Raw genomic sequence first — 23,451 nt, 5'->3', positions numbered from 1 at the left:
TACAAGATAGCACCTGGTGGCCTTGGCCGAAACACACACACATCTTCACAATCACAAAACACCTTCTTTTATGGTCATTCTCTTCCTCATACAGGAGTGTGGATTAGTTATGTGTCATTTGAACATATTTTCTATCAGCAATAATGTGTAAATATTGAAGTTAAAATTGTTCACATGTGTCTCGCACTTGGCTGAGGCGCACACGTCTCCACAGTCACAAAACACTTTTCAAAGAAAGCTGTGTGCACGTGTCTTTAAAGACAAACTCACTAATAAGGAAAAAATAATTATAAAGCCTAATAAATCTAAACAGGCGTGCAAAGTGCAGCCAGTGCCAGGATCACCAGATCGTCTTTATTAGATGAGTCAGCATGACAGCTGGAGCCGCTGTAGTGTTTGTGTCTGTGTGTTTGTTATGATCCAGAAAAACAATGATTAAACAGTTATCATTTATAACATACAAAATATACACGAGTCCGGCCCAACCCAGAGAGATAATTTTATGTGTGCTTCTGTCAGAGCTGGTTGTATATATCCATGTGTAATTTTGCGCACTTCAAACTTCAGAAACTCTTTTTTATTGTTTCATGGCGGGACAGAGGAGCGAGGATGGGAGGAGGAGATGAGGATTAGGGGGAGGAGGAGAAGAAGGAAGAGCACGGACCACTCCTCCTCCACCCGGCTAAGGTGGGCCAGTGGAACCGGGAACCCTTGTGGCTGGACTGGATCTGTTCGCCTCCCCTCTCTACTGCACCATCTCTCTCCCCGCTCCTCAGCCAGCAGAGTTGCATAATAATGATGATGAAAATAATTCCTTCTAAAATACAACACAATTTCAAGGTGCTTCTGGTTAAAATATAACCAGTTACATATCTGCATGATATTTGGGGTTCATTTATCGTATTGATTTTTCAGGCGTTAGTGTAAACATGAAGCTGTTTTGGAGATGTCCTGCTGTCTCCATATATCGCGTGCTCTGGCTCTTTCACTCCTCCAACCAGGAGATCTGTCTCTTCACTTTAAAAATCTTTTCTCTTTGTTTCCTCCTGATAAATCCGCCGTCATGCTGCCTCTGCTTGCGCTGCTGGCGAACCTGCCTCTTAAAAGGTGATGAGAGCTGACTTTCTGATTGGTTTATTGCAAGTTTGGCCTAAACTCGCCTGTGAATTAATGAGGGCACTTGGGCACATCTGATAGGTGTATCCCACTTTGCAATGGTGGCGCAAAGGGTGGGGCAGGGCAAAAAAAAATCACTCCCGCCCCTGGCACAAGAGGCAAAGGTGGATTTGGACACAACTTGAATAAATTAAAGCCATTGCACCTCACACTTTCCACTTGCGCTTTAGATCAGTGTAAGATAGGGCCCAAAGTTATATTTACAGCTCTGTTCTCTTCATGTAGCGATGTTAGTGTTATGTGTCATGTGATGAGTAATCTCAAAATAACGTGTAATCTCAGAATAATGCGAGTCATCATTACTTGGGATGTTACTGAATGATAATAAATACTGCAGAGGAACAGCATCATGCAGCACGTGTTACTCTGAGCAACTCTGAACAGTCTGTACATCATAAACTGCAGTGATATTAGCATATTACCAACATAATATCAAACATCTCATTAACCTTGAATGTATTTTTCCTGTGTATTATTTCTTCAGAGACTTGTTGAAGAGATGACCCTGGAGGAGCACAGGCAGCTCACCACACAGCTCCTGAGGAGGCAGCAGGACTGTTTGATGCCCTGATGATGCATCAGCTCAGACAGTGTGCCCCACCTTTTACTGGAGTACCAGGGTATCATGGTGTACTGGTGGTAACTGTAGAAACATGCTGAGGGGGCCTGGGGTTGACAACAGGGAGTATTGTTACACAGCCTGTAGGCATTTTATTTTTTGGCTACATGGCTCTTTAGTGCAGGGAAACCGACTTATCATCCCCAGCTGCTGCGTTTGGAGCATCAGGGACAAGTTCCCTGACCCTACTGGACATCAGACAGGTTTCATACCCAGAATCTGAGTTTCCTTCCAGGCCCTCTGGAGTGTCAATACAGGACCACAAGTACTCACTAACCTGTGTATAAATATATAATCAGGGAATCAACCAAATTATTATTTCTTCTATATTATATAAATTATTTATTTTTGTATTGCAAGATATGTTATATATTTTTATGTTTTTCTGCTAATAATATCAGTCCATTATTTGTTATTCAATGTTACATTGAATTGTTAGTGCAATTAATAAAACATGATAATTAGATATACCTGTTGTATTTATTGCAATTATATACATATAAATATGTACTTTTATAATAAGTACTTTCCTGCAGTGTTGGTACATTTTCATGACCACTTCAGGCTTCACTAATGTATATTATCATTACAGGGGTCAGCTGTACCTTACAATTTTGTACAACAGATGAACACTGACAATAATGACACTGGCAATATAAATTGTAATTTACAAGTTTGTTCTTGTATTGTCAAAATTGACAGAGATAATCAAAACTAACAGTCTTACAATCATAAACTTGCAGCTTTTAGGGCCCTATCTTATGCTGATCTAAAGTGCAAGTGGACAGAGGAAGGCACAATGGATTTAATTTATTAAAAATGTTTTAAGATGTCCAAAGTTATGGGTAGGTCATGTGTTTCCGGCTTGGGGCACAATTTTTTTGCCCATTTACTCTCGCTATAAATTGTACATGCGCAGTTGGATTCTCTCAGTACAAGAGATAGGAGCTTGGTGGAGCACCTTCAGTATTCATCTGAATGCTGCTGATTTATGTATCGTCAACCTCTGGGTGGCAGCAGAGAGCGACTGGCTCGATCCACATCTGATAATTAAGTGTTGCAGCCATAAAAATATTACATCTTTCTGTGGTCAGTTTTTTGTACTTTAATTTCAACTGAGATCTGGGATACACACCTTTTCCTAAAAATGTAGCAAAACCACTCTTGACACTTTCAGATTACCAAATTTAGATACATTTTTCATGGCTCAAGGCACACAGTCCTGCATGTTTTAGATGTTTCAAATGATCAGGGCCCCATTTCCCAGAGCCTTCGTAGCACTACGTACATTGTAAGTTGTATTTTAAGGTCTCTCTTAGGGAGACCTTAAAATTGTATCTTATGGTCTTTCTAAGAGAGACCTTAAAATACAACTTACAATGTACGTAGTGCTATGAAGGCTCTGGGAAATGGGGCCCTGATCATTTGAAACATCTAAAACATGCAGGACTGTGCCTTGAGAACCAGGGTTGGGAAACACTGCAGTACATCACTGTCTGCTGAAATGAGTAGTCTGTTCCTGTCTGGAGATAAACAGCAAAAAACAAAGCACGCATATTACACAAACAAGAGTCCTTTTTAAGTAATAACTGCCACTTACAAATGAGGTGAATTTGTCAAGAGGCTTTTGGTGAACACTACACCATATTAGGATGAAAGGTAGCTGACTTTCCCTCCTATATAAGTTCAAAAACTTCTGTTTTCCCGGCGTTTTCTTGGTCTGCTGTTGCTGCTGCCGTCATCCATCCAGCCATGATCCTCAAAGCAGCTGTGCTCAGTGTCCTCCTCTACTCTGTCCACAGTTTTACTATACCGGTAAGCTTCAGCACACACTGACATGAATATGGACAGAGAGACACTTCAACTGTGACTGATTAAATACATAACATTTTATATGCTATATTTGACATGAAATGCAATGGATATGAAAAAGTCTGAAATTGTACTGTCCCAAAGTGTTCTGCAAGTGAATGGACAGCTATAGCATATCTTTTCATGATTGTGAAAAGCAATCTTTAAGCAAAGATCATTTGGTAAATTACATAGAGCAAAATGTGATTAGGTCTTTCATTTTATACTTAGACTGCATCAAATTCTCATCATATGCAGGAATATAATCATTTTGCTTTCTCTTACTTGAAAGATTATTCAAATTTTAAAAAGAAATATTAATTTTCATGTGTTCCACCATACCCCCTGTTTTTCCTCTACAAGCTCTCTCCCTTCCTCATATATTCTCTCTGCTGGAACTAAACTCTAGTTGAGCTGGGTGGCCCCCATAGTTCAGCTGGTAGAGCGTGTGCCGGGCTATTAGCCCTCCAGTTTGACTCCCACCTGTGGCCCATTTGCTACATGTCATTTCCTCTCTCTCTCTACCCCCTTTCCTGTCATATCTTCAGCTCTCACTATCAAATATAGGCAAAACGCCCAAAAAATAATCTAAAAAATAAGTTTAGACAGAAGCAAATTTCACATTCAGATTGTTGCTTCATTTCCATTCAACTGTATTTAACCAACATTTTTCACTGTCACTGTCAGGCTTCTTCTGAAAAGAGTGTTGAGTCCTTTGGTAAGACATGCTACTTTTCATGCACAGTAAAATTTTGTCAACATATAGTCTCACATGCAACTGATCCATGAACAAACTTTTTCTACTCGGCAGGCAACACCATTGATGATGATGAATTCAGTGTGTCTACATTGTTAGAGAAGGCCAATGCTAATATTGGTATGTTCATCTCCACTGCTTTTGCTTTATTCATTCCCTTTCCAGCAGGAAATGGAACTGAGAACAAGACAAAAATATTTATCAAGTTATTTTAGCTGGGCAAATTGAAAGTTAAAGGTTTTGAATTTGAAATGTTTGAACTAAATATAAATTTTCATCTAAATTTTGTGCACAAAATTTGAAATTTTGTTTCAGATTGAAATTATATTGAACTTGTATTACTTTCAACCTGTGAGTTTTATTTCAGTTTTGGAGTTCAAAATTCAGTTTTCAAAGTCAGTACTATTAAATTCAGAGTGTTAGTTTGTGCTGGCACTAAAATAACTCCATATATCCATATTTTACTAAAGAAATCACAGTACAAGTCTGTACTGTGACACCTACATTATGTATAACAGTACTAACCTGTAAGCAGAGAAACTTCACTCCAAACAGAAGAATCACTTCAGATTTGACCTGCCATTATCAGAGGAGTGGAATCAAGAAAATGAAATGCTTCACAACAACATCAAACATTTTCTCAGACATACTCATTCCTCATTTTGCAGGAAAGGACCTAGATGAGCCTCTGGTGATGTTTGGAGACATTGCAGTGCCCACAGGTCTACAGAACGCTGATCCCTGCATAGAACGAGGATGCCTGTGGCCTAAAGCCTCTGATGGCAACGTCTATGTACCCTACCTTATTTCCAACCAGTACTGTAAGTCTGAACGACTGTATTATAGAGTAAATATAACTCCAAAAGTGCTCCAATATCACATGTACACTTCATGCTACATGCTACTTCTATGATTTTTAGTTGTTACTTTACATATTTTCATGGCAGGAGTAATAGCTTGTGGTAGCACTTAAAGGGCTAGTTTACCCAAAAATGATAATTCAGTCATTATCTACTCACCCTCATGCTGACTGAGGGTCAGGTTTAGTTTTTTAGTCCACAAAACACTGCTGGGAATTCACAGGGAAACAGTGTTGCATGCTGGGGCTTTAGGAGACTTTGATTACAGCAGACGAGCAGTATGGAGGCATTTTATATTTTTATTCTGATGGTTTTTTACATTTGGAAACTGGTCACCATTCACTTCCACTGTTTTGGAGATTCTGCAACACTGCTTCCTGTGAAACTCCAGCAGTGTTCTGTGAATTAAAAAACTAAACCTGACCATCAGTTGGTCTGAGGGTGAGTAGATAATGACTGAACTTTTATTTTTGGCTGAATTTTCCTTTTAATAGTATAAGCACTAGTTGTAGTGTAAGTAGGAGCAGTATAAAGATTATACGTATAAGTATTTTGAGTCACCTGTAGGTTTGTAATAGTAGTAGTAATAGTAGTAGTACTAGTAGTAGTAGTAAAAGTGGTAAAAGTAGCAATGCCATTTGCAGTAGTAGTTGTAGTGCCTGTTGTAGCAGTATAGCAGTAGTGTCAATAGTATGTGAAGAGTGCTGTGGTTTTGATTAGTGTGCAGGAACAGTGATGCCCTGTGTCTCTGTACTGTGCTGTTGTTTTACATAAATGATTTGCAGCAGTGTTTCTCATCTTTCTTATAAACCCAAACTTATTCTACACTTGCGCATTACGAAAGTTTGGTTGTGCAACGTCACTTGTTTCACTGTCTGCTGTCAGTGGCATCGGTTTTGAGGAAAAAAAGAGGAGAGACAGAAGAGGAAGGGGAGAGCACTTTTGTGTAAACGCAGCAGCACGTGTCCAGTGAGAGAGCTGCAGTCAGAGGCAGGAGGACAGAGAAAACAGAGGAGAGTTAAAGCAGCAGTTCATTGGTGCCAGAAAATGAAACATATGCACGTCCTAATGAGATGTATTGATATGCTAGTGCTGCATCATTTTTTTCGGATTCATGTACAGCTTTTTACACATCAAAGCCTGATGCATTGGATACATGAGTAAATTGTTACACCCCTATTTTCTTTATTAAATAGAAAAGGAAAATTGATCTCTCTCTGAATCCAAGTTTCTCTCTTTTGCTGAAATAAGATTAGCTTCAATTGCCTCGTTAACTCCATAAAACACACTTCATTGACAGTCTTTAGACAGACAGACTGTCTTTCCACTGTTACAACAATCCTTGCTTCACTGTTAGAGTTAGATGTGAAAACAGTGCAGCTCTACAGGCTGTTTTTCTCTCACTTCTCTTTCAGGCACAGAGCACCGTCCTCCAGCCAGTGGCTGTGTACTGAATGAGAGTGTGTCGTGGAGCAGCACCTGTCACACACACACACACCATTACATTTGCAAAATAAAATAACAAAAGTTGCTCCAAAAAAAACCTACAGCCACTGGCATCCAACAATATATTCATCCATTTGTCCAACCATAAGGCCGATGGTCCATCCATTGAGCCTGTATAGGTCGGACAGTCTGCTCCCACTGGTTAATGTGAACTTTTAAAATAACACTTGTGGTGCTGGAGAGTGAGTGACCGTGCACATTCAGAAATACATAACATATTTCATCATCATCAATTGTTAAAACACAAGGTAACAAAACTTAACAATTACTGTTAGCTAATGTGTTAAGGGAATAGCAGAGCATTAGCAGCAGTACCAGCAGTAGCTGTAGTAGTAGTAGTGGTAGCCTTAGTTGTATTAGTAGTATGACTTAATATGATAACAAAGTGAAAGATGACAACAACAAAATACTCTAAACTAGTAATATTTTCTTACCGTCTAGCCCGAAGAGAGAGAGACACCATCATCAGAGGTCTGCGGTCTTTTGCTGCATCCACCTGCATCCGCTTCACCCCCTTGAATGGTCAGGCTGACTTTGTGAACATCCAGTCTCGCTCAGGGTATGGACCACACAATGCACATCCCACATCTGCATGAATGCACTTATAAGCCCTATTTACACCTCTGTTGAGTCTCAGATCAAAGGAAGCCATGTGGGATATTTTCAAGGTTTTTCAAGCTTTATTGTTTGTTAGTTACTTAACGCTCTCTGTCAGGTGCTACTCGTATGTTGGACGCCGTGGTCGTGGCCAGGTGGTGTCTTTGAGTCGGCAGGGCTGTGTTTTCCAGCGGGTTATCCAACACGAGCTGCTTCATGCCCTGGGCTTCAACCATGAACAGACCCGATCCGACAGGGACCTGCATGTTCGCATCCTGCTGGAGAACGTCCAACGAGGTGGGTCCTGTTGCAGGCAAGTCTTGACCAACAATTTGAAAAATATTCCACCATGTTGAACAGTCATTTCCAATCACTGGGTTGGGACCCACAAGTGGATGACAGGAGATTTTATTTAGGTCATCAAATAAATAAGAAGAAGAAATTTAGAAAACAAAAGGAAGAAATTTAGTAGTATTTGAATTATATTCTTGTAATTCAGTAGTCTAAAATGTTCTATATCGATTTCCTGATGAGAGGAAATAAAACCAATGAGATGTCCTGTCAACTCAGCCTAAATGCATTTATTTCTCATTTATAAAGTATCTAACATGTGTGCATGTTTGCAATAACATGCATCAAGATTACGGCTACAAATAATTTATTGCCTGCCAATGAGTCCATTATATTCAAGATTGATCGTTCAGCTGTTTGTGAAAAAAGGTGAAAAACATCAATCGGTGTTCAAAATGATGTCCTCAAATGTATAAATAAAAAAATAAAAACATGACTGGGCTTAACTATCATGTAATTTCAGCAGTATAGATGGTATAGGTGTTGGTGAGCAACCATAATTAGTTTGAAACTGGTTTGACTTTCTGAACTTTTCTGGCCTTTTGATTGTCAAACTGTAATAAAACAGATTATATCTAACCGAGCTGTGTGACCTTCTGCAGGACAGGAGCACAATTTCAGGAGGATCAACACAAGGAACCTTGGCACTCCCTATGACTACAACTCTATCATGCATTATACAAGGTAGTGTATCACTGCACTCATTGAATATAATTATGTATTATGAAATCATGTAATGAATCATGAATCAGGAGGATGACAGACTAATTAGCAAGCCTGAGAAGAGTAGCAGTCTTTTTATGTTAATATTCCCAAAGAGGACAGGTTTTGCAAGGAAACAGGAAGCTGTTGGGAGCTACAAGTATGTAAACTGTCCTCCAACTATATAGAAACAAAACTGACTTCAGAAAATTACTTTAGTTTTGAATAAATAGGCACTTAACTTACTTATCAAAAGAAGGAAAAATTACAAGCTACTCTGCTGCAACATCACTTGTACTATAAAAAAAACTCACGATAAAAAATGTAGTACACTAAGATTCTGCAGTAATGCAGCAGAACTAGAATATGATTCATGCACATGCATGTGAGCATGTGATCTACATCAAGTTTGTACAGGGCCTTGTGTCAGATTACATGTTTTCAGGTTCTTGTTGAGTTCTTCTCTTTAGCCTGTCCATACATCAGTTTTCCAGCGGTCAGTAAGCTGTATGGGAATGAACGAGTTAAGAAAGACTACATGGTGGCAGGTGTACGGTTTAACCCTTTAATCACTGTGTATCCCTAGGTTTGCCTTCTCTATGAACGGACAGCCAACCATCATTCCTATCCCCAACCCTGATGTAGCCATTGGCAGGGCCACCGAAATGAGTCCCATTGACATCCGTCGGGTCAACATCCTTTATCGCTGCAGTAAATACCTTCTTACCCATGTAGCCTACTACCTCCCCAACTAAATGAGTGAACTAGAAAAATGGCAACCTGTGTATGTTTGTGTACTTTGTAGCAGTATCATAAAAAACTCAAACTCATTTCAGATTCGACTGCTTCAGGACATGACCCGGATCCTGTGCTAAGAAACCATTTCCTCTAGAGATGAAAGTAAGATGTTTCTTTTGACTTGCACACACTATTATGAATGTGATCTAAAGCAAGTACAGTAAAAGGTTTAGCTGAACCTTGCCATACATTCTGTCCTCAGGAGGTTCCCATCTCTTCATTATTTAGTAGCTTTTATTCATTGATTTATATTTAGTCTTTTTTCGGGGGCGGTGCAGTGGTTAGCACTGCTGTCTCACAGGAAGAAGGTCCTGAGGTCAAATCCCCCAGTTGGCTGGGGCACTGGCAGATGGTGGGGTGGATTTTGTATGTTCTCCTTGTGTCTGTGTGGGTTCTCTCTGGGTACTCTGGCTTCCTCCCACAGTCCATATATGCATTACACATAAATGTGTAAATACTGTTCAAACATTGTAAACATATTCAATTTTGTTCCAACAGGAAATCAAGAGGAAATGAGGCAGATTGATGGCAGAAATGCATCTTGGACTGAATGCATGTGCTTCAATAAAATTCAGAGATGATTAAATTAGCTTTCAGGTCAGCACCTGATGAGAAATGACAAGTGTGATCAATGACAAGTGTGATATTACATGATAACAAATTTACACTTATGTTAGATAACTGCTTGCAAGCTTGCTTGAATAAAAGTGTATTTTCAATGATCTTAACCTCGTGTCAGCCTGTTCCTGTCTGCCACTAACATACACATTTTGACCTGAAAAGATCTAAGTGACCAAGTCTTATACCAGCATCACTGTCACACAGATTTAAACTTGCAGAACATTCATCTGGAAGCACAACTCTGTAAAACTATGCAGGCAATAAGCAGCATTTACATTATCTGAGCCCAGTGAAGCTACTTGATAAAAACACAGGTGGTCAAACACACGTTGAGGGTTTTTTTTTTTCTGGCCTCGCTCTGAATGCCAGACTCAGCAGGTACAGTTTGTCAACTGACACACACCTGTGGAAATGAATCACTTTTTAATTCTGAAAGGACAGAAGGTGTGCGTTGTGAATAATACAACCTGTAAAAATATGATCATCTTTATGTCACTGTGTCTTCATTTTGTAATAGACTGTTTTAGATTGTAAATTGCTTCTTCTCTTGCTATTTTTTCTATTTGAGGTGGACAAAACATCAAGGGTGTGTTTTATTGCACTGCTCACATGTTGCTTTTATTTTGTATCAATCAATCAATCAGTCAGACTTATACTTGTATAGCACTTTTTGCACAAAGAGAAGTACTTCACACAATAACAACAATAAAAAAGTACCAGAGTTGTACTAATACAGAGTTTTTTCAAAGCCATATTTGACTTCAGGTCATTAACAAGCTTGAACAGTGCAGTGTCTGTGCTGTAACTGGCTCAAAAACCAGACTGGTCTTTTTCAAAAATACTGTGGCCAATCATAAAATAGCTTAACTGATTAAAAACAAGTTTCTCTAAAATTTTACTTTAAAATGGCAGATTGAACACTGGTCTGTAGTTGTCAATTAGAGCTGAATTTTCACATGCATCAGACACCGCAGAAAGAAATTCACTGTCACTTCCTGCTGCCACTAGGTGGCGGTATGATAACATCTCCTGATTGTTGTGTAGATGTGTTCAGTGTGTGACTATGGGCAAACATGTGAAGCTTGGTGCAGATCAGATCATTTATCCCAAATTTGTAGCATTTTCCGGTTTCATGGCAAGACATCACAAGTTGACGCAATGCCACGGCCATTCTGTTCAACACCGACCAAATCTTTTAATAACGTTTGATCACAGACTTGTCTAGATGGTACACAACAATTTTGAAGTCAGCTGGATTATTTCTGTTAGAGGAATTTGTTAAAATGAAACGCCTAGAAAACGCCAAAATTGACCACAAAATTCATGCCATATGTTTTGGCCTGGACTGTTAAAAAAGTTTCAGGCAGATTCGACCAAATACCCTGAAGTTCCGGCCACTTCCTGTGTTTTGGCAAAACATAAACCTTCACTGTGCTCTCAGGGCAACGCCGTTTGATCATATGTCCTGATCTTCACAATATAGCATTACCAAGGTCTGAGAACCTGTTTGACCAGAAGCAGGGAGCAGCACTTCAACATTTCCTGTTGCCAGCAAGTGACGCTATGACAATCATAGAATATTGTCGGGACAACTATGAAACTTTGGTGTAGATCGGACCATTTACGCTAGAGTTATAGCAATTTCATGTTTCATGGTGAGACATCAAAATTGAATGCCATGCCACGCCCACACCCTTTAACAATAGCAAAATCTTTTTAAAACTTTTGATTACAAAGTAGTGTAAATGTTATACAGTGACTTTGAAGTCTTTCTGATTAATCCTGTAGGAGTAATTCGTTAAAATACAACATGTGGAAAACCTATGGCTATGGGTCCGTCTAGACTTTATTTTTTAGTTTTTTTAAGCCCTCAAAAAGGCAAATAATTTTTTGGGTGATTTGAGAAAGAACAATAGGGTCCTCACAGCAGAGGTACTCTGGCCCTCATTAACACAATCCATGAAAATCAAGAAAATAAGAACAAAAATCAAAACTAACAGACTTTAATTTAGCCTCTGCAGGTCTTTAAAGACCTTGCAACAGTCAGTAAATTGGAAAAGAGTTTGGGAAAATGTCTCACTCTCTTCTCGAAATTATAATTATCAAATGATCAATTTCAAATTAATTCAGAGATTCTATTTAACCCCCAAGAAATGCTTTCAACTCCAACTTTGTCACACACCCTTTTGCACATTATATAATAATAATGAAGCTGGAACATATTTACATATGATGTGGGACTGTCCAGATGTTAAGCATTTTTGGTGTAGTGTAGCACATATTTTATCAGATGTGATTGGAACTGGTATCCCCAGCCTACCTAATGTCTTATTTCTGAATGATGATTCAGTGATCAATGTCACAAGATCCCAGAGAAGACTTTTGCTTTTAGGTTTGACAGCTGCCAAAAAAAGGCAGCACGGTGATGCAGTGATTAGCACTGCTGCCTCACAGCAAGAAGGTCCTGAGTTCGATCTCCGGCTTGCTCGGGCAGGGCCTTTCTGCGCAGAGTTTGCATGTTCTCCCCGTGTCTGCGTGGGTTCTCTTCGGGTTCTCCGGCTTCCTCCCACAGTCCAAAGACATGCATGCTAGGTTAATTGGTGATTCTAAATTGCCCGTAGGTGTGAATGTGAGTGTGAGTGGTTGTCTGTCTCTATGTGTCAGCCCTGTGATGAACTGGCAACTTGTCCAGGGTGAACCCCGCCTCTCACCCAATGCCAGCTGGGATAGACTCCAGCAGCCCGCGACCCTTACGGAATAAGCGGTTACAGAAAATGAATGAATGAATGAGCTGCCAAAAAATGTTGATATTAAGGTGGAAGACCCACCATAAACTCTGGATTCCTGAATGGATTGGATCCTTTTTAGACATTATCTCCTTGGAACTCTCTATAGCTCGAATTAACGGTGCTGAGACGATTACAACTGACACCCTGTCCAGGGCGCTGGAGAAAGTAAAATCAAGTTATATGGACTAGACAATGAGATTTATTTATTTGCTCATAGAGGCTGTTGATTTTCTGTTACACTCTAACCTCTAGCATTGAAAAATGAAATAAAAACTTAGTCAAAAAAAAAAAAAAAAATACCCTCTGCACACACAAAAAAATATTCATTCACTTTCTGTCATCACTTACTCCCAAAGGGCGCGGGCTGCTGGAGCCTATCCCAGCTGACATTGGGTGAGAGGCGGGGTTCACCTTGGACAAGTCGCCAGTTCATCACAGGGCTGACACATAGAGACAACCACTCACACTCACATTCACACCTACGGGCAATTTAGAGTCACCAATTAACTTAGCATGCATGTCTTTGGACTGTGGGAGGAAGCCGGAGAGCCCAGAGAGAACTCATGCAGACATGGGGAGAACATGCAAACTCCACACAGAAAGGCCCTGACCCAAACTCAGGACCTTCTTACTGTGAGGCAACAGTGCTAACCACTGCACCACTGTTCCACCAGTACAAAAAATATGATTTAGTATTTATTTTTGCTCAGTGTGAGCTGGGATAGGCTCAATGATAAGCAGTTACAGAGAATGAATAAATGAATGGATGAATGAATGGATGAATTATGTATCATTTACAATATCGATTTTTGTCAGTAGCATAAAGGGACTTCAACTTGCATTTCTGACAACCCTGTGTTCTAGTGGGTATATTCTATAGTGATGAATAAATAGACCTTGTACTTTGTAACAAGTGTCAGTTTTCCCACCCAGACTTATATGGACATGTTTCTGTCTGTGTATTTATGTATGTACATTATGTGACTGATAAGCCTGGGAGTTCAGCTGATTCTTTGGGTTTCTTAGAACCCAGATAATCCATATTTGGGCTTACAGACATATTTACACATGTATAAAAACCTGAGTGAAACCTCTGCTGCACACAGAGGATCTAAGGTGAGTTCGACTCTGAATGTTGGCAGCAGAATACCATGAAGAAGACTGCACTTCCTCTCAGTGTTTGTAGCTGTAGCTGTCTGTTATTTGGTTCAAACGTTGTATGTTTCTTCTGAGTGGAAGCTGAAGCTGATTCATGTCTGTGTCCTGCAGGTCTGCTGGGATGGCTCACATGTCTGTTTTCAGGTTCTCAGCTCTGGCTCTGCTGCTGCTGTCTGCCTGCTGTTGGGCAGACAGTAAGGTGGGACCCATCGACAGTGACAGCACAGTGTTGGTTATGTGGCATCACTTAACATGTACTTTTAAAGGTCCAGTGTGTCAGATTTGGCAGAATATAGCAAAACTGGAATATAATATTCATATTCAAGCATGTTTTCATTTCCCAAACTTTCCCAAATGTCATCACACAGTTTGAAATCTGAAAATCTTCTGAAGCCCACCCAAACCTTTAACCACATCTCTAATTAACATGTTAGACTAGGTCAGCTAAACGAAGAATAACACATAATTAAAACCCCATGGTTTTTTAAAGTAGTTCTGATGATTTTTTTTTTTCCTTCAATATTTTATGGTAATTTCAGACTTCTAAAATTGAACTTAAAATTTTCTAACTGATTTATTTTTCATGACCTCTCAAGGATCACCTGCAGGGTCCTCATGGCCCACCAGCAGACCACGTCCCACACTTTGGGAACTGCTGCATTTAGTGTAAGGAATTACTGTGTTTTCTTAGAGCATCTCGTCTTCCATGAGAGCCACCCTGCTGCACTTCACCTTTTCTACAGCAGCCCTGAATGGACAATCCAAACACTCTGGATTCGGCCTTTTGCAGTTTTTATAAGTTTCATGATTAGTGTAGGTTCTCCTACATGGGGCAACCTGTTTGCAATCTGCAGACTCACCTCTAGATGCTGCTAAATCCAACACACTGGTGTATAGTGCACTCTATCTGCAAAGCTTTAGGTTCTACGTTGCTCAAAGTGTATCTCATAATGTCTTTGTACTTCTAACAGCTTTAATGTGAACATGTCGCTTTGGTTATCTGGCTGACAAATTCTGTTCACTTCCAGCTGTAATTTCTCCTCATGTGTTTCTAATATTTCTGTCTATATTTTGTTTTTTGCTTCCCTAATTGCACGCTGAACCTGCAGACAGGTATGTAATTTCATCCAATGACCAGACCTATTTTATGGACATGCATAGTACTAACATTGTGTTGTTGTTGATGTCACTGAGCAGAGGACACTGCAGAGGAGGACTCAGGGGAGCTTTCTGTCTCTGAACTTCTGGAGAGAGCCAACAGTGATCTGAGTGAGTGTGAGCTGCTGCAGCCATCATGTTGCTCATGGTCAGTTTCCTCTTCCGTTAGCAGCAGTCTAACAGGTTTTCAAGTTCCTGTATGATGTGTTTCAGTGCGTGGCGACAATGAGCCCATCCTGACTGGAGGAGACATTGCCATTGACAGCGAGGCAGAGAGAAACGCAGACCCTTGCACCAGCCAAGGCTGCATGTGGGGCAAGTGGACTGATGGGAAGGTCTACATTCCTTATTACATCGCCAGTCACTTCTGTGAGTGTCAGACAGAGAACTGTGAGGCCCAAATATCCTCTGTCTTCATGCTGTGGGTTTTCACTTGTGATGCAGCCGGTTGAAGCAGCAAGATGTTTGAAAGTGAGATAGAGTGGAGATGTAACTGTTCATACATGATTCATACATTACATGAATAACAAAACATGCAAAAACCACATAAAACTAAAATAACAGTCAGCAAAAAGTAAAATCCATTGCAGTCAGAATTCATTATAAACTGCTGAGTCACTCATCTGATCTGCATTTGAATGCACTTTCACCCATCATGAATTTATTGCCTTGTGGCAGCAGAATACATCACACAGGTCATCAGAAAGTCCTCCAAGCTAACTGAACCTGATTGACTCAAAAACTTAGAAACAGACTTAAAGAAACTCACTAGCTAAGTCACCAACACAACCCATAATGCAACACTCTGTAGGAGCCACTGTTACATTGGAAATCTCTCCATTCAAAAAGAACATTGACTGTAATGAATCTATAATCATCTGAACTATAATATGACAGCCACTTTTCTAACATAACTCCCAGAGCAGAAAAGCTGTTATATGTTGGGGCCAGTATGCTACTGTGTTTTTCTTGTGCTGTGAAATTTTAAAAAGCTGTGTGTTGTGTGGCATTGTCCTGCCAGCCTCCCGTGAGAAGGCCATCATTACCCGTGGACTGGAGTCCTTCTCCTCCTTCTCCTGCATCCGCTTCAGGCCCAGCAGAAGCAGCGACCGTGATTGGCTGAGCATCGAGTCCAAGAATGGGTAAGAAACACACTTAAACCTACAGTTTGAGTTGGCAGCTTTTCTTACACCTTACTGTTCTTCACCTCATCTCTGATCCTGTCCAGCTGCTACTCCTACGTTGGCCGTCGTGGTGGTAAGCAGGTGGTGTCTCTGGCTCGTCGTGGATGCCTTTACCATGGCACTGTCCAGCATGAGCTGCTGCATGCTCTTGGATTCAATCATGAACAAACCCGCTCTGACAGGGACAACCACATCAGAGTCCTGCTGCAAAATGTCCAGTCTGGTAATGCAGTTGTTTATTATTCACAATGGTACATTTAGAGAAGAGACCAGGAGACTGCAGACATGTACATTCACATAGATTTGTTTTCTATTAATTTCAAGACTAAACTCTGTGAACAAACACACTGATCATACTTTATATCAGCGTTTCTGAAACGTTTTTACACAATGTCCCACCTCAGAAAATATTAGGCTGTCAAAGCTCTGAACCACCATTATGATTGATGAAAAGCAGTGGTGGACAGTAACAAAGTACATTTACTTGAGTACTGTACTTAAGTACATTTTTTGAATATCTGTACTTTACTTGAGTATTTGTTTTCTTGGAAACGTATGACTTTCACTCCACTACATTCCAAAGACAAATATTGTACTTTTGACTCCACTACATTTCTAGAAAGGTTGTTGTTACTTTTAGTCTAAGCACAGCTTCGAAGTCAGCTGTTGCCGTTTTTCTTTTCTAAAATACAATTGGCCACACGCTGTGTTCCTCACAGAAAGAAACCAATCAAAGTACCCGCTCTAAACAGTGATTGTTGTAAAAGCAGAAATACGTCATCCAGGCGTGCTCTGTAACAAGAACAAGCAAGCTCTGCCTCTGTTATTCAAACATAACTAAATCTCAAGATGTTATTATAATTAAAAAAGAGAAATAATTCCAAGTAGGCTTTTAATGTTGGATTGTTTTTATCGGGGTGAAAAATACCACATAATTAACGTAGACAATAGCTGTCCCTTTTGTTTTTGATTGCATTGCTGTGCTGAAGTTTTTATAGGTTTTTATAGGCTTAGTGTAGCAGATTGATTCCACAAGCAAGTCAGTGCATCGTTAGGTGGTTTCAGAGATTTACAAGGTTCTGTAAATGCACTGTGAGAAAAATACAACAATGTATTGATATTAGAAAATGTACTTTGTAATTTGTACTTTTGAATACTTGAGTATTTTTGAAAGTATGTACTTTTGAAAACTTAAGTATTTTGAAAAACAAGCTGCAACTTATCTACCTAAATATATTAATCTTACACATGAGAAAAATATCATGAAGTCATTGAAATGAACCTCAGATTGACTTGACTTGGATATCAAGAATTAAGTTTACATCACCTCGTTACCACGGCAACATCTTCTAACAAACAAAAATATTTCTCCGTTATATATTAAGTAACATGTTTATGTGTAGCAAAACTTCAGTTACCTTCTATTACTGCTTCACAAATGTGCAAACGGGTCACAAAATACTGGTGGAGATTTACAGGAAACAGTGTTGCAGAATCTCTCAAACAATGGAAGTGAATGGTGACCACTTTTTAAAAGTAAAAAACAGCTGGAAAAAAGCCTCCATACTGCTCATCTGGCATAATCCAAGTCTCTGAAAGCCCCTGCATGCCATTTACACACTATCACACCACACACACCCAGTTCAGACAGTGTGCATGTGAAAATGGATCCAAGCTAAGGATCTACAGCAAGGGTTCCTAACAGGCGGACCGCGGTCCGAGTCCGGACCCACACGCCATCCTATACGGACCCGGAACCAATAAATTATTAGGGAGATTTTAAATTTTGACGGGACGCTTCTATTTTAACTGGCACAACTATTCTAGTCTTTCCGGCGCTTCTTTAGCTGATCAGGAAACACAGACCAACTGCAGAGAAGCTGCGTGTGGAGGAGACTGTTGTTAATGACAGAGTTTATTACAACAGAAACTAACGGTGGTTAATGACATCGACACCAACCAGATGCACTTATAAAATTAAACAACTGTATAAGGAGGCCTATACGTAAAACAGGAGAGTCTGTGTTTCTCTGTGAGAAACTTTCAGACCTTCTCACAGCAGAGTGAACAGGTGAGGGAGGAGAGGAGGGCAGACTGATCACTAATCAATCACTGATACCGTCGTCATCTCGGGCTAATTAAAAATTAAAAATGCCAAAATTGGTGACAAACCAAACCTGGGTGTCCACACAAATGAAGTCTTTGTGTGAAACACCGCAGAGTGAAACATCGTGCTGTTTACAGACAGTCTGCTGTCTGTAGTTTGACAGAGAGACAGAGAGGGTCGTGTTTAGAAGAGAACCTTAAACCCACGAAAGAAGGAATTTGATTATTTTAGTAAAAAAAACAATCACAAATCTCATGAGAGTTGTGGAAATAAAGAGTTACCTTCTAGACATGATCGAAAAAGGTGTGCAGCTCCAAAAATAGAAAATCATGTCGTGGTGTCGATGTTTTTAATGTGGGCCACCATAAATAAAACACTATTCACTGATCCACAGAGAGTCACTGAAACACTGATCACTGACCTGCTGTCATGGAAAAAATACTCACATTCTTTATTTGAATTAAAGCACTAATACCACGATGTAAAAATACCTAATTACAGTTTAAAAATCTTGCATGTTATTGTTTCCTTTTTTGAAAAATCAATATTTTTATTGCTGTTGTTGTACTTTAATGGTATTCTTATTGGTATTTTTTGATGACTAAATACAGACCTGCAAACTCATAAGAGGAGAAAAAGGTGTTATGTTGGTAAACCAGTCCCCTGTCCTCTGGGGGTCTGGGAGCGTCTGTCCTGCTCCAGAAGAAAAATGTTGTGATTTTAACATGTTAACAAAACATTCTGGTGACTGTTTCAGTTAAAAGAGTTAATTCCATCTTCTGTTTGTAGTTTCTGCAGACATTAACTTTACTTTTACCTTTGTACTTGAAAACAAAAAAGTAAAAAGTAAAGTAAATACAGTAAAAGTAAACCTACATTAATTATTAAAGTATTTTTACTTTAGCAATTTATAGTTGTTCATTTAATAGACCTGTCTTATCTTCTTTTGTATATTACCACTGTTCTTAAATAAAGCAAAAGTGATGTAATAGAAAAAAATGCAGAACACGCAATATTTCTTATCTGATTACTTGATTAATCGCCAGAATAATCGATAGATTATGCTTTAATTTAGTGGTTCGGCCCACTTGAGATCAAATTGGTCTGTATGTGGCCCAAGAACCAAAATGAGTTTGACACCCCTGATGCACTGATACTACTACACTACTTCAGTATATATCACTCTCATAACACATCAAGTAACCCTAACCCTATCCTCTTTGAATTTTAGTTGAATACCCCTAATCTACAGTGAAGACTTAGTAGTGGTGTAAAAAATATCTAATATCTAGTGTATCTCTGCAAAGGTGATAAATGTTTCAGCATTAAAGCTGAAAAAATACATACAGAAGAGAATACATAAATACAGAGTGAAAGCATGCTAATTACTTAAGAGTAATACATATTGTACATACTGTGGAAACATGTTGAAAACAAAACAGACAAATGTTAACTTTATCTTTGTCATTTTTAGGAATGGAGCACAACTTCAGGAAGATTGCCACCCTGAACCAGGGCACTCCCTATGATTACAACTCTGTCATGCAATACCACAAGTGAGAACATGCTGCTTCACTTCAGTCCTGCTGTGTGTCATCATACATGCGTGTTAACCGCTCTGTTTGCTGTTGTAGGTACGCCTTCTCCAAGAACAACCAGCCCACCATGCTCCCCATCCCCAACTCCAACGTGTCCTTTGGCAACGCTAAGGAGATGAGTCGCAATGACATCGCCAGGCTCAACACCCTCTACAAGTGCTGTGAGTGGCCACATGAGCAAATCATGAATATATGTGGCACGAGGAGGAGGTGAAAGAATTTAAAGATGATTTTGTTACCAAAAAGGGAAAGGGCTCGACAACGCCACCCTGGGAATTTCACCCAGAGAATTACTTCTATGATATAAGGCACACAGATTCGTTTACTCCAGAGGCATGAGACATGGTTCCAAGTTTTAAAATACAGGTTTTATTAAAACTCTTTTTAAAACAACACTAATTCAACATTCACACAGGAAGGGGGAATGGGGAAAAATTAGGGCTGAGGCCTAGTGGATGGGTGAGAACTAGTGCAGGGGAGGGACCCACCAAAAAAAAGGGGGAAAAAAATTAAGGGAATCAACTTAAATCACCAGGCATATGTGGCAGACACACTCTCAGTGAACAAAACCCACTCCCAAGGACACAGACAAGACGGGGGGATACCACCACCAAACACCAGCACCACCGCCACCGGCCTCCACCAACTGGAAAGGGGGGGGGGGGGTAATAAAACAAGTTAGTGGGGGTTGCACTGCAACAAAACAGAAATCAAGAAATCAAAATCAACCAAAAATTATAATTAATGGGCAGGTCACAAATTAAACTTAACAAAATACTTCAAATAATAACTGCCCAACTAGAACCAGTTAACCAAATGTAAAAAAAACACAAGGCTAAGCAAAGAAAACAAACCCAAACAACTTACCAAATTATCTACAGAAAAACCCTCAAATGAACCTAATTAACCAGAAAATTATAATAGCAAACAAAATCAGAATAGACAAATAAACTCATACAAATAACCCAAAAACTAACAGAATATAACCCACACTCATTCAGTTCATATAAAAGGAAGGGAACCAAAACCCGGTTAAAAGTGTTGTGCCCTTGCCCGTAGTGTGCGGCCGAGCAGCCGTCACACCCCCCTGGAGCAGTCTATTTAATGGAGGCACAGTTGTGAAGTGGCCTTGAGGCCGCGGTGTGACGCCGGGCCGCGAGAGCAAGCGACGGCGAGGCCAAAAGTAGCGGAGACAAAGCAGCAGCGGAGACAAAGCAGCAGCGGCCCCAGTGAGCTGGTTAAAGTAGCACCTAATCAAGAAAAGTACTATAAGTAATGTTAAATATACTACAAAAATGATGCGGTGCACGCTAGGCTACGCATACATACCTTGTTAGCGGTACGGACACACACACACACTCGCTCGACAGGGGGGAGGGAGAGAGGGCTCCAGGCAGCCGCCAGCATTTACCTGTGATCACACTAGCATTAGCCATCTAATAGCATCACCCATACCGCAAAGAGAGAGGACACTTACCACAGCCAAACAAACGTGGCAGCACCTACAGGAGGCACAGAGTCACACCCAAGCAGTTGTCCTATGAAAACACAACAATTCCGTAAGCACGCCGACAAAACGAGCCGCGAGGTGAAGCAGCGTGTAGCCATACCTGATGGGTCAAACGACCTCCGACACGGAAGCGATGCGCTGGTGATGACGGGGGCGCAAGAGGGAGAACCTGGTGCGAAGACTGCCACCTTTATATCGGCCCACCTCATTACAGGTGGCAGTCAATTGCATAGGGGAGGAACACCTCTATGCTGCTACATATACACTGCCTGTCTACAGTTTGTAGTTAACACTGCTATTCCACTGAGCCAACCTGTGTGCTGTTTACTGTTACAGAGGGAGGCTGTTCACACATGCTGAGAGATCAGAGGGAAGATTGTTTCCTTGTGCTCACTGAACACCAGAAGCTGCAGAGCTGAACTCATCAGCACAACAATGACTCATCATACAATAAAGTTACTCTGACTTAAATGAAACAGATTCTTTTTTATTCTATTATGACCTTCTTGAGCCACTTTCGGAACTCCACACATGACTGAGTAGTATACGATGGAAATCTCAGTTTTTGTTTAAGAGTGATCCTTCTGTTCGAACAGAATCAAAACAAAAACTTTAGAGAGTTGATCCTCCAAAAATAAGTACAGGAATCCAAATAATGAGTTGGAGGCACTTACTGTATATAAAATAGGTTGAGATTCTATTTAACATAACTGCTATGGTTGAAGTGAGTTGTTTCATGGATCCTCCTCCCTAGACTTGAAGCTCAGGCAGGTTGCAGGAACACCGCAGGGGCACAAGACAGGTGCAGCATTGTAAAGTGCCAATAAAAAGTGAGAAAAAGTCCCCCTCTGTAAATTGATCAGCTGTTTATAACTGTTGATTGTTTGTCAATGTAATGTTAATGCAATGTAACCTCCATAGCTGGGGCGGTGCAAGAACTTCAAGTTCATGGTCTTCTCAAAAGCTCGCTCACAGTTGTCTGGTGATTTCAGCATTTTCACATCTGAACGGAAATCCACTGAGAGGGTTCCCTTGTACAAGCACTTGGGTATATGGATAGATAATAAGCTTTCATTTAATGCACATATTGCTACTTTAATCGGGAAGCTCAAAGTGAAGATTGTTTTTTATTTTAGAAACAAATCTTGCTTTACTTTCAGTGCTATGAAAAAACTTGTGGAAGCTCCTCTTCTGTCTGTGATTGATTACGGTGACATATTACAGCCTCCTCCATCTTATGTAACCTTGTTTCAGTGTACCATGCATCTATATGATTTATTACAAATGCAAAGTCCCTCACTCACCACTTCTTTATGATTTGGTAGGTTGGACATCACTGCCCATTCGCAGACAACAACAATGGTATAATTTCATCTATAAAGCAATATTGGGCAAACTTCTACCTCTGTAACCTTCTCTGCATCAGCTCTGGTAGTTACCAGCTACACTCTTCCAAGTGGTTACTTTTCAATTTACCCTGGGTTTTAACTGATTTGGGGAAAACTGCATTTTCCTACTCTGCACCATGGGCTTGGAATAATCTGCAGAAAGATCTTAGATTGGAAACACTCATATCCATTGATAAATTTAAGGGCATCATAAAGAATGTGGTGATGGAGACGTGCTTGTTTTTCTTGAGAGGTCCACTATGTCTTAATAATTGTTCTTGTTGTTTTATTGTGGATTTTTTTGTTTAATTTGTTACATTTGAATATGTTGTGATTGGCTGCTACCTTGGCCAGGTCTCTCTTGTAAAATATGTTCTGAATCTCAGTGGGCGTTCCTGGTTAAATAAAGGGCCTGGCGACTAATTTCCCTGTCGATTAAATGCAAAATTTAATTTTAACTAGTCAACTAGTCTAACACTAAGAAAACACTCAGAAAGCAATAAGAATAAGATTTTTAATAAATACAAATTTATTAATTTATAATGTTAAACACTGTCTGAAAAAAATACTGTGTATTAAGAGCCATTTGAAGACGTCACAGTCTACAATCGCCAAATCGTACTTTAAATGTTTGTGTATGTGCTTAATGTGGTCATGTTTCTCCAATCAAGTGAATATATATCAGCTTATTCTGTCACAGTCTACATTCATCTGTTCGACT

The 23,451-nt window shown here is 39.9% G+C and overlaps 2 protein-coding genes across 3 annotated transcripts; both read left to right on the top strand.

The window, feature by feature from the left end:
* The first annotated feature begins 3,293 nt into the window (after positions 1-3,293).
* LOC146333416 (low choriolytic enzyme-like) lies at positions 3,294-9,945 on the top strand. Of its 2 annotated transcripts, none has more exons than XM_084722819.1 (9): positions 3,294-3,610; positions 4,334-4,364; positions 4,458-4,523; positions 5,072-5,224; positions 7,211-7,328; positions 7,485-7,663; positions 8,320-8,401; positions 9,006-9,130; positions 9,256-9,311. In XM_084722819.1, exons 1-9 carry the CDS (start codon positions 3,548-3,550, stop codon positions 9,309-9,311), a joined length of 873 nt encoding a protein of 290 aa, XP_084578945.1. In that variant the 5' UTR covers positions 3,294-3,547. The 2 variants fall into 2 exon arrangements, 1 of the variants encoding a protein (XP_084578945.1); XR_014771203.1 differs by adding an exon at positions 9,716-9,945 and having other exon boundaries at positions 3,323-3,610; positions 9,006-9,319.
* Positions 9,946-13,891: 3,946 nt separating this feature from the next.
* Positions 13,892-21,818, top strand: LOC146333415 (hatching enzyme 1.2-like). The gene is made up of 9 exons (XM_084722933.1): positions 13,892-13,984; position 14,394; positions 14,980-15,054; positions 15,157-15,312; positions 15,965-16,085; positions 16,172-16,350; positions 19,709-19,790; positions 19,869-19,993; positions 21,679-21,818. Coding segments are annotated over exons 1-9 (819 nt in total). The 5' UTR covers positions 13,892-13,906; the 3' UTR covers positions 21,681-21,818.
* The last annotated feature ends 1,633 nt before the right edge of the window (positions 21,819-23,451 follow it).

This window comes from Lutjanus erythropterus, chromosome 1 (genome assembly GCF_056507025.1).
Source record: "Lutjanus erythropterus isolate fLutEry1 chromosome 1, fLutEry1.hap2, whole genome shotgun sequence".
In the NCBI taxonomy this organism is placed as follows: domain Eukaryota; kingdom Metazoa; phylum Chordata; class Actinopteri; order Lutjaniformes; family Lutjanidae; genus Lutjanus; species Lutjanus erythropterus.
This window is presented reverse-complemented; position numbering and strand designations above follow the sequence as displayed.

What these genes read in the sequence shown, in the direction of transcription:
- LOC146333416 (XM_084722819.1), top strand. Translation starts at nt 3,548, where the DNA reads ATGATCCTCAAAGCAGCTGTGCTCAGTGTCCTCCTCTACTCTGTCCAC. An exon ending in GAAGGCCAATGCTAATATTG is followed by an intron (nt 4,524 to 5,071) that starts GTATGTTCATCT and finishes CTCATTTTGCAG; the next exon opens with GAAAGGACCTAGATGAGCCT. An exon ending in CAACATCCTTTATCGCTGCA is followed by an intron (nt 9,131 to 9,255) that starts GTAAATACCTTC and finishes AACTCATTTCAG; the next exon opens with ATTCGACTGCTTCAGGACAT.
- LOC146333415 (XM_084722933.1), top strand. Translation starts at nt 13,907, where the DNA reads ATGGCTCACATGTCTGTTTTCAGGTTCTCAGCTCTGGCTCTGCTGCTG. An exon ending in AGCATCGAGTCCAAGAATGG is followed by an intron (nt 16,086 to 16,171) that starts GTAAGAAACACA and finishes GATCCTGTCCAG; the next exon opens with CTGCTACTCCTACGTTGGCC. An exon ending in TCTGTCATGCAATACCACAA is followed by an intron (nt 19,791 to 19,868) that starts GTGAGAACATGC and finishes TTGCTGTTGTAG; the next exon opens with GTACGCCTTCTCCAAGAACA.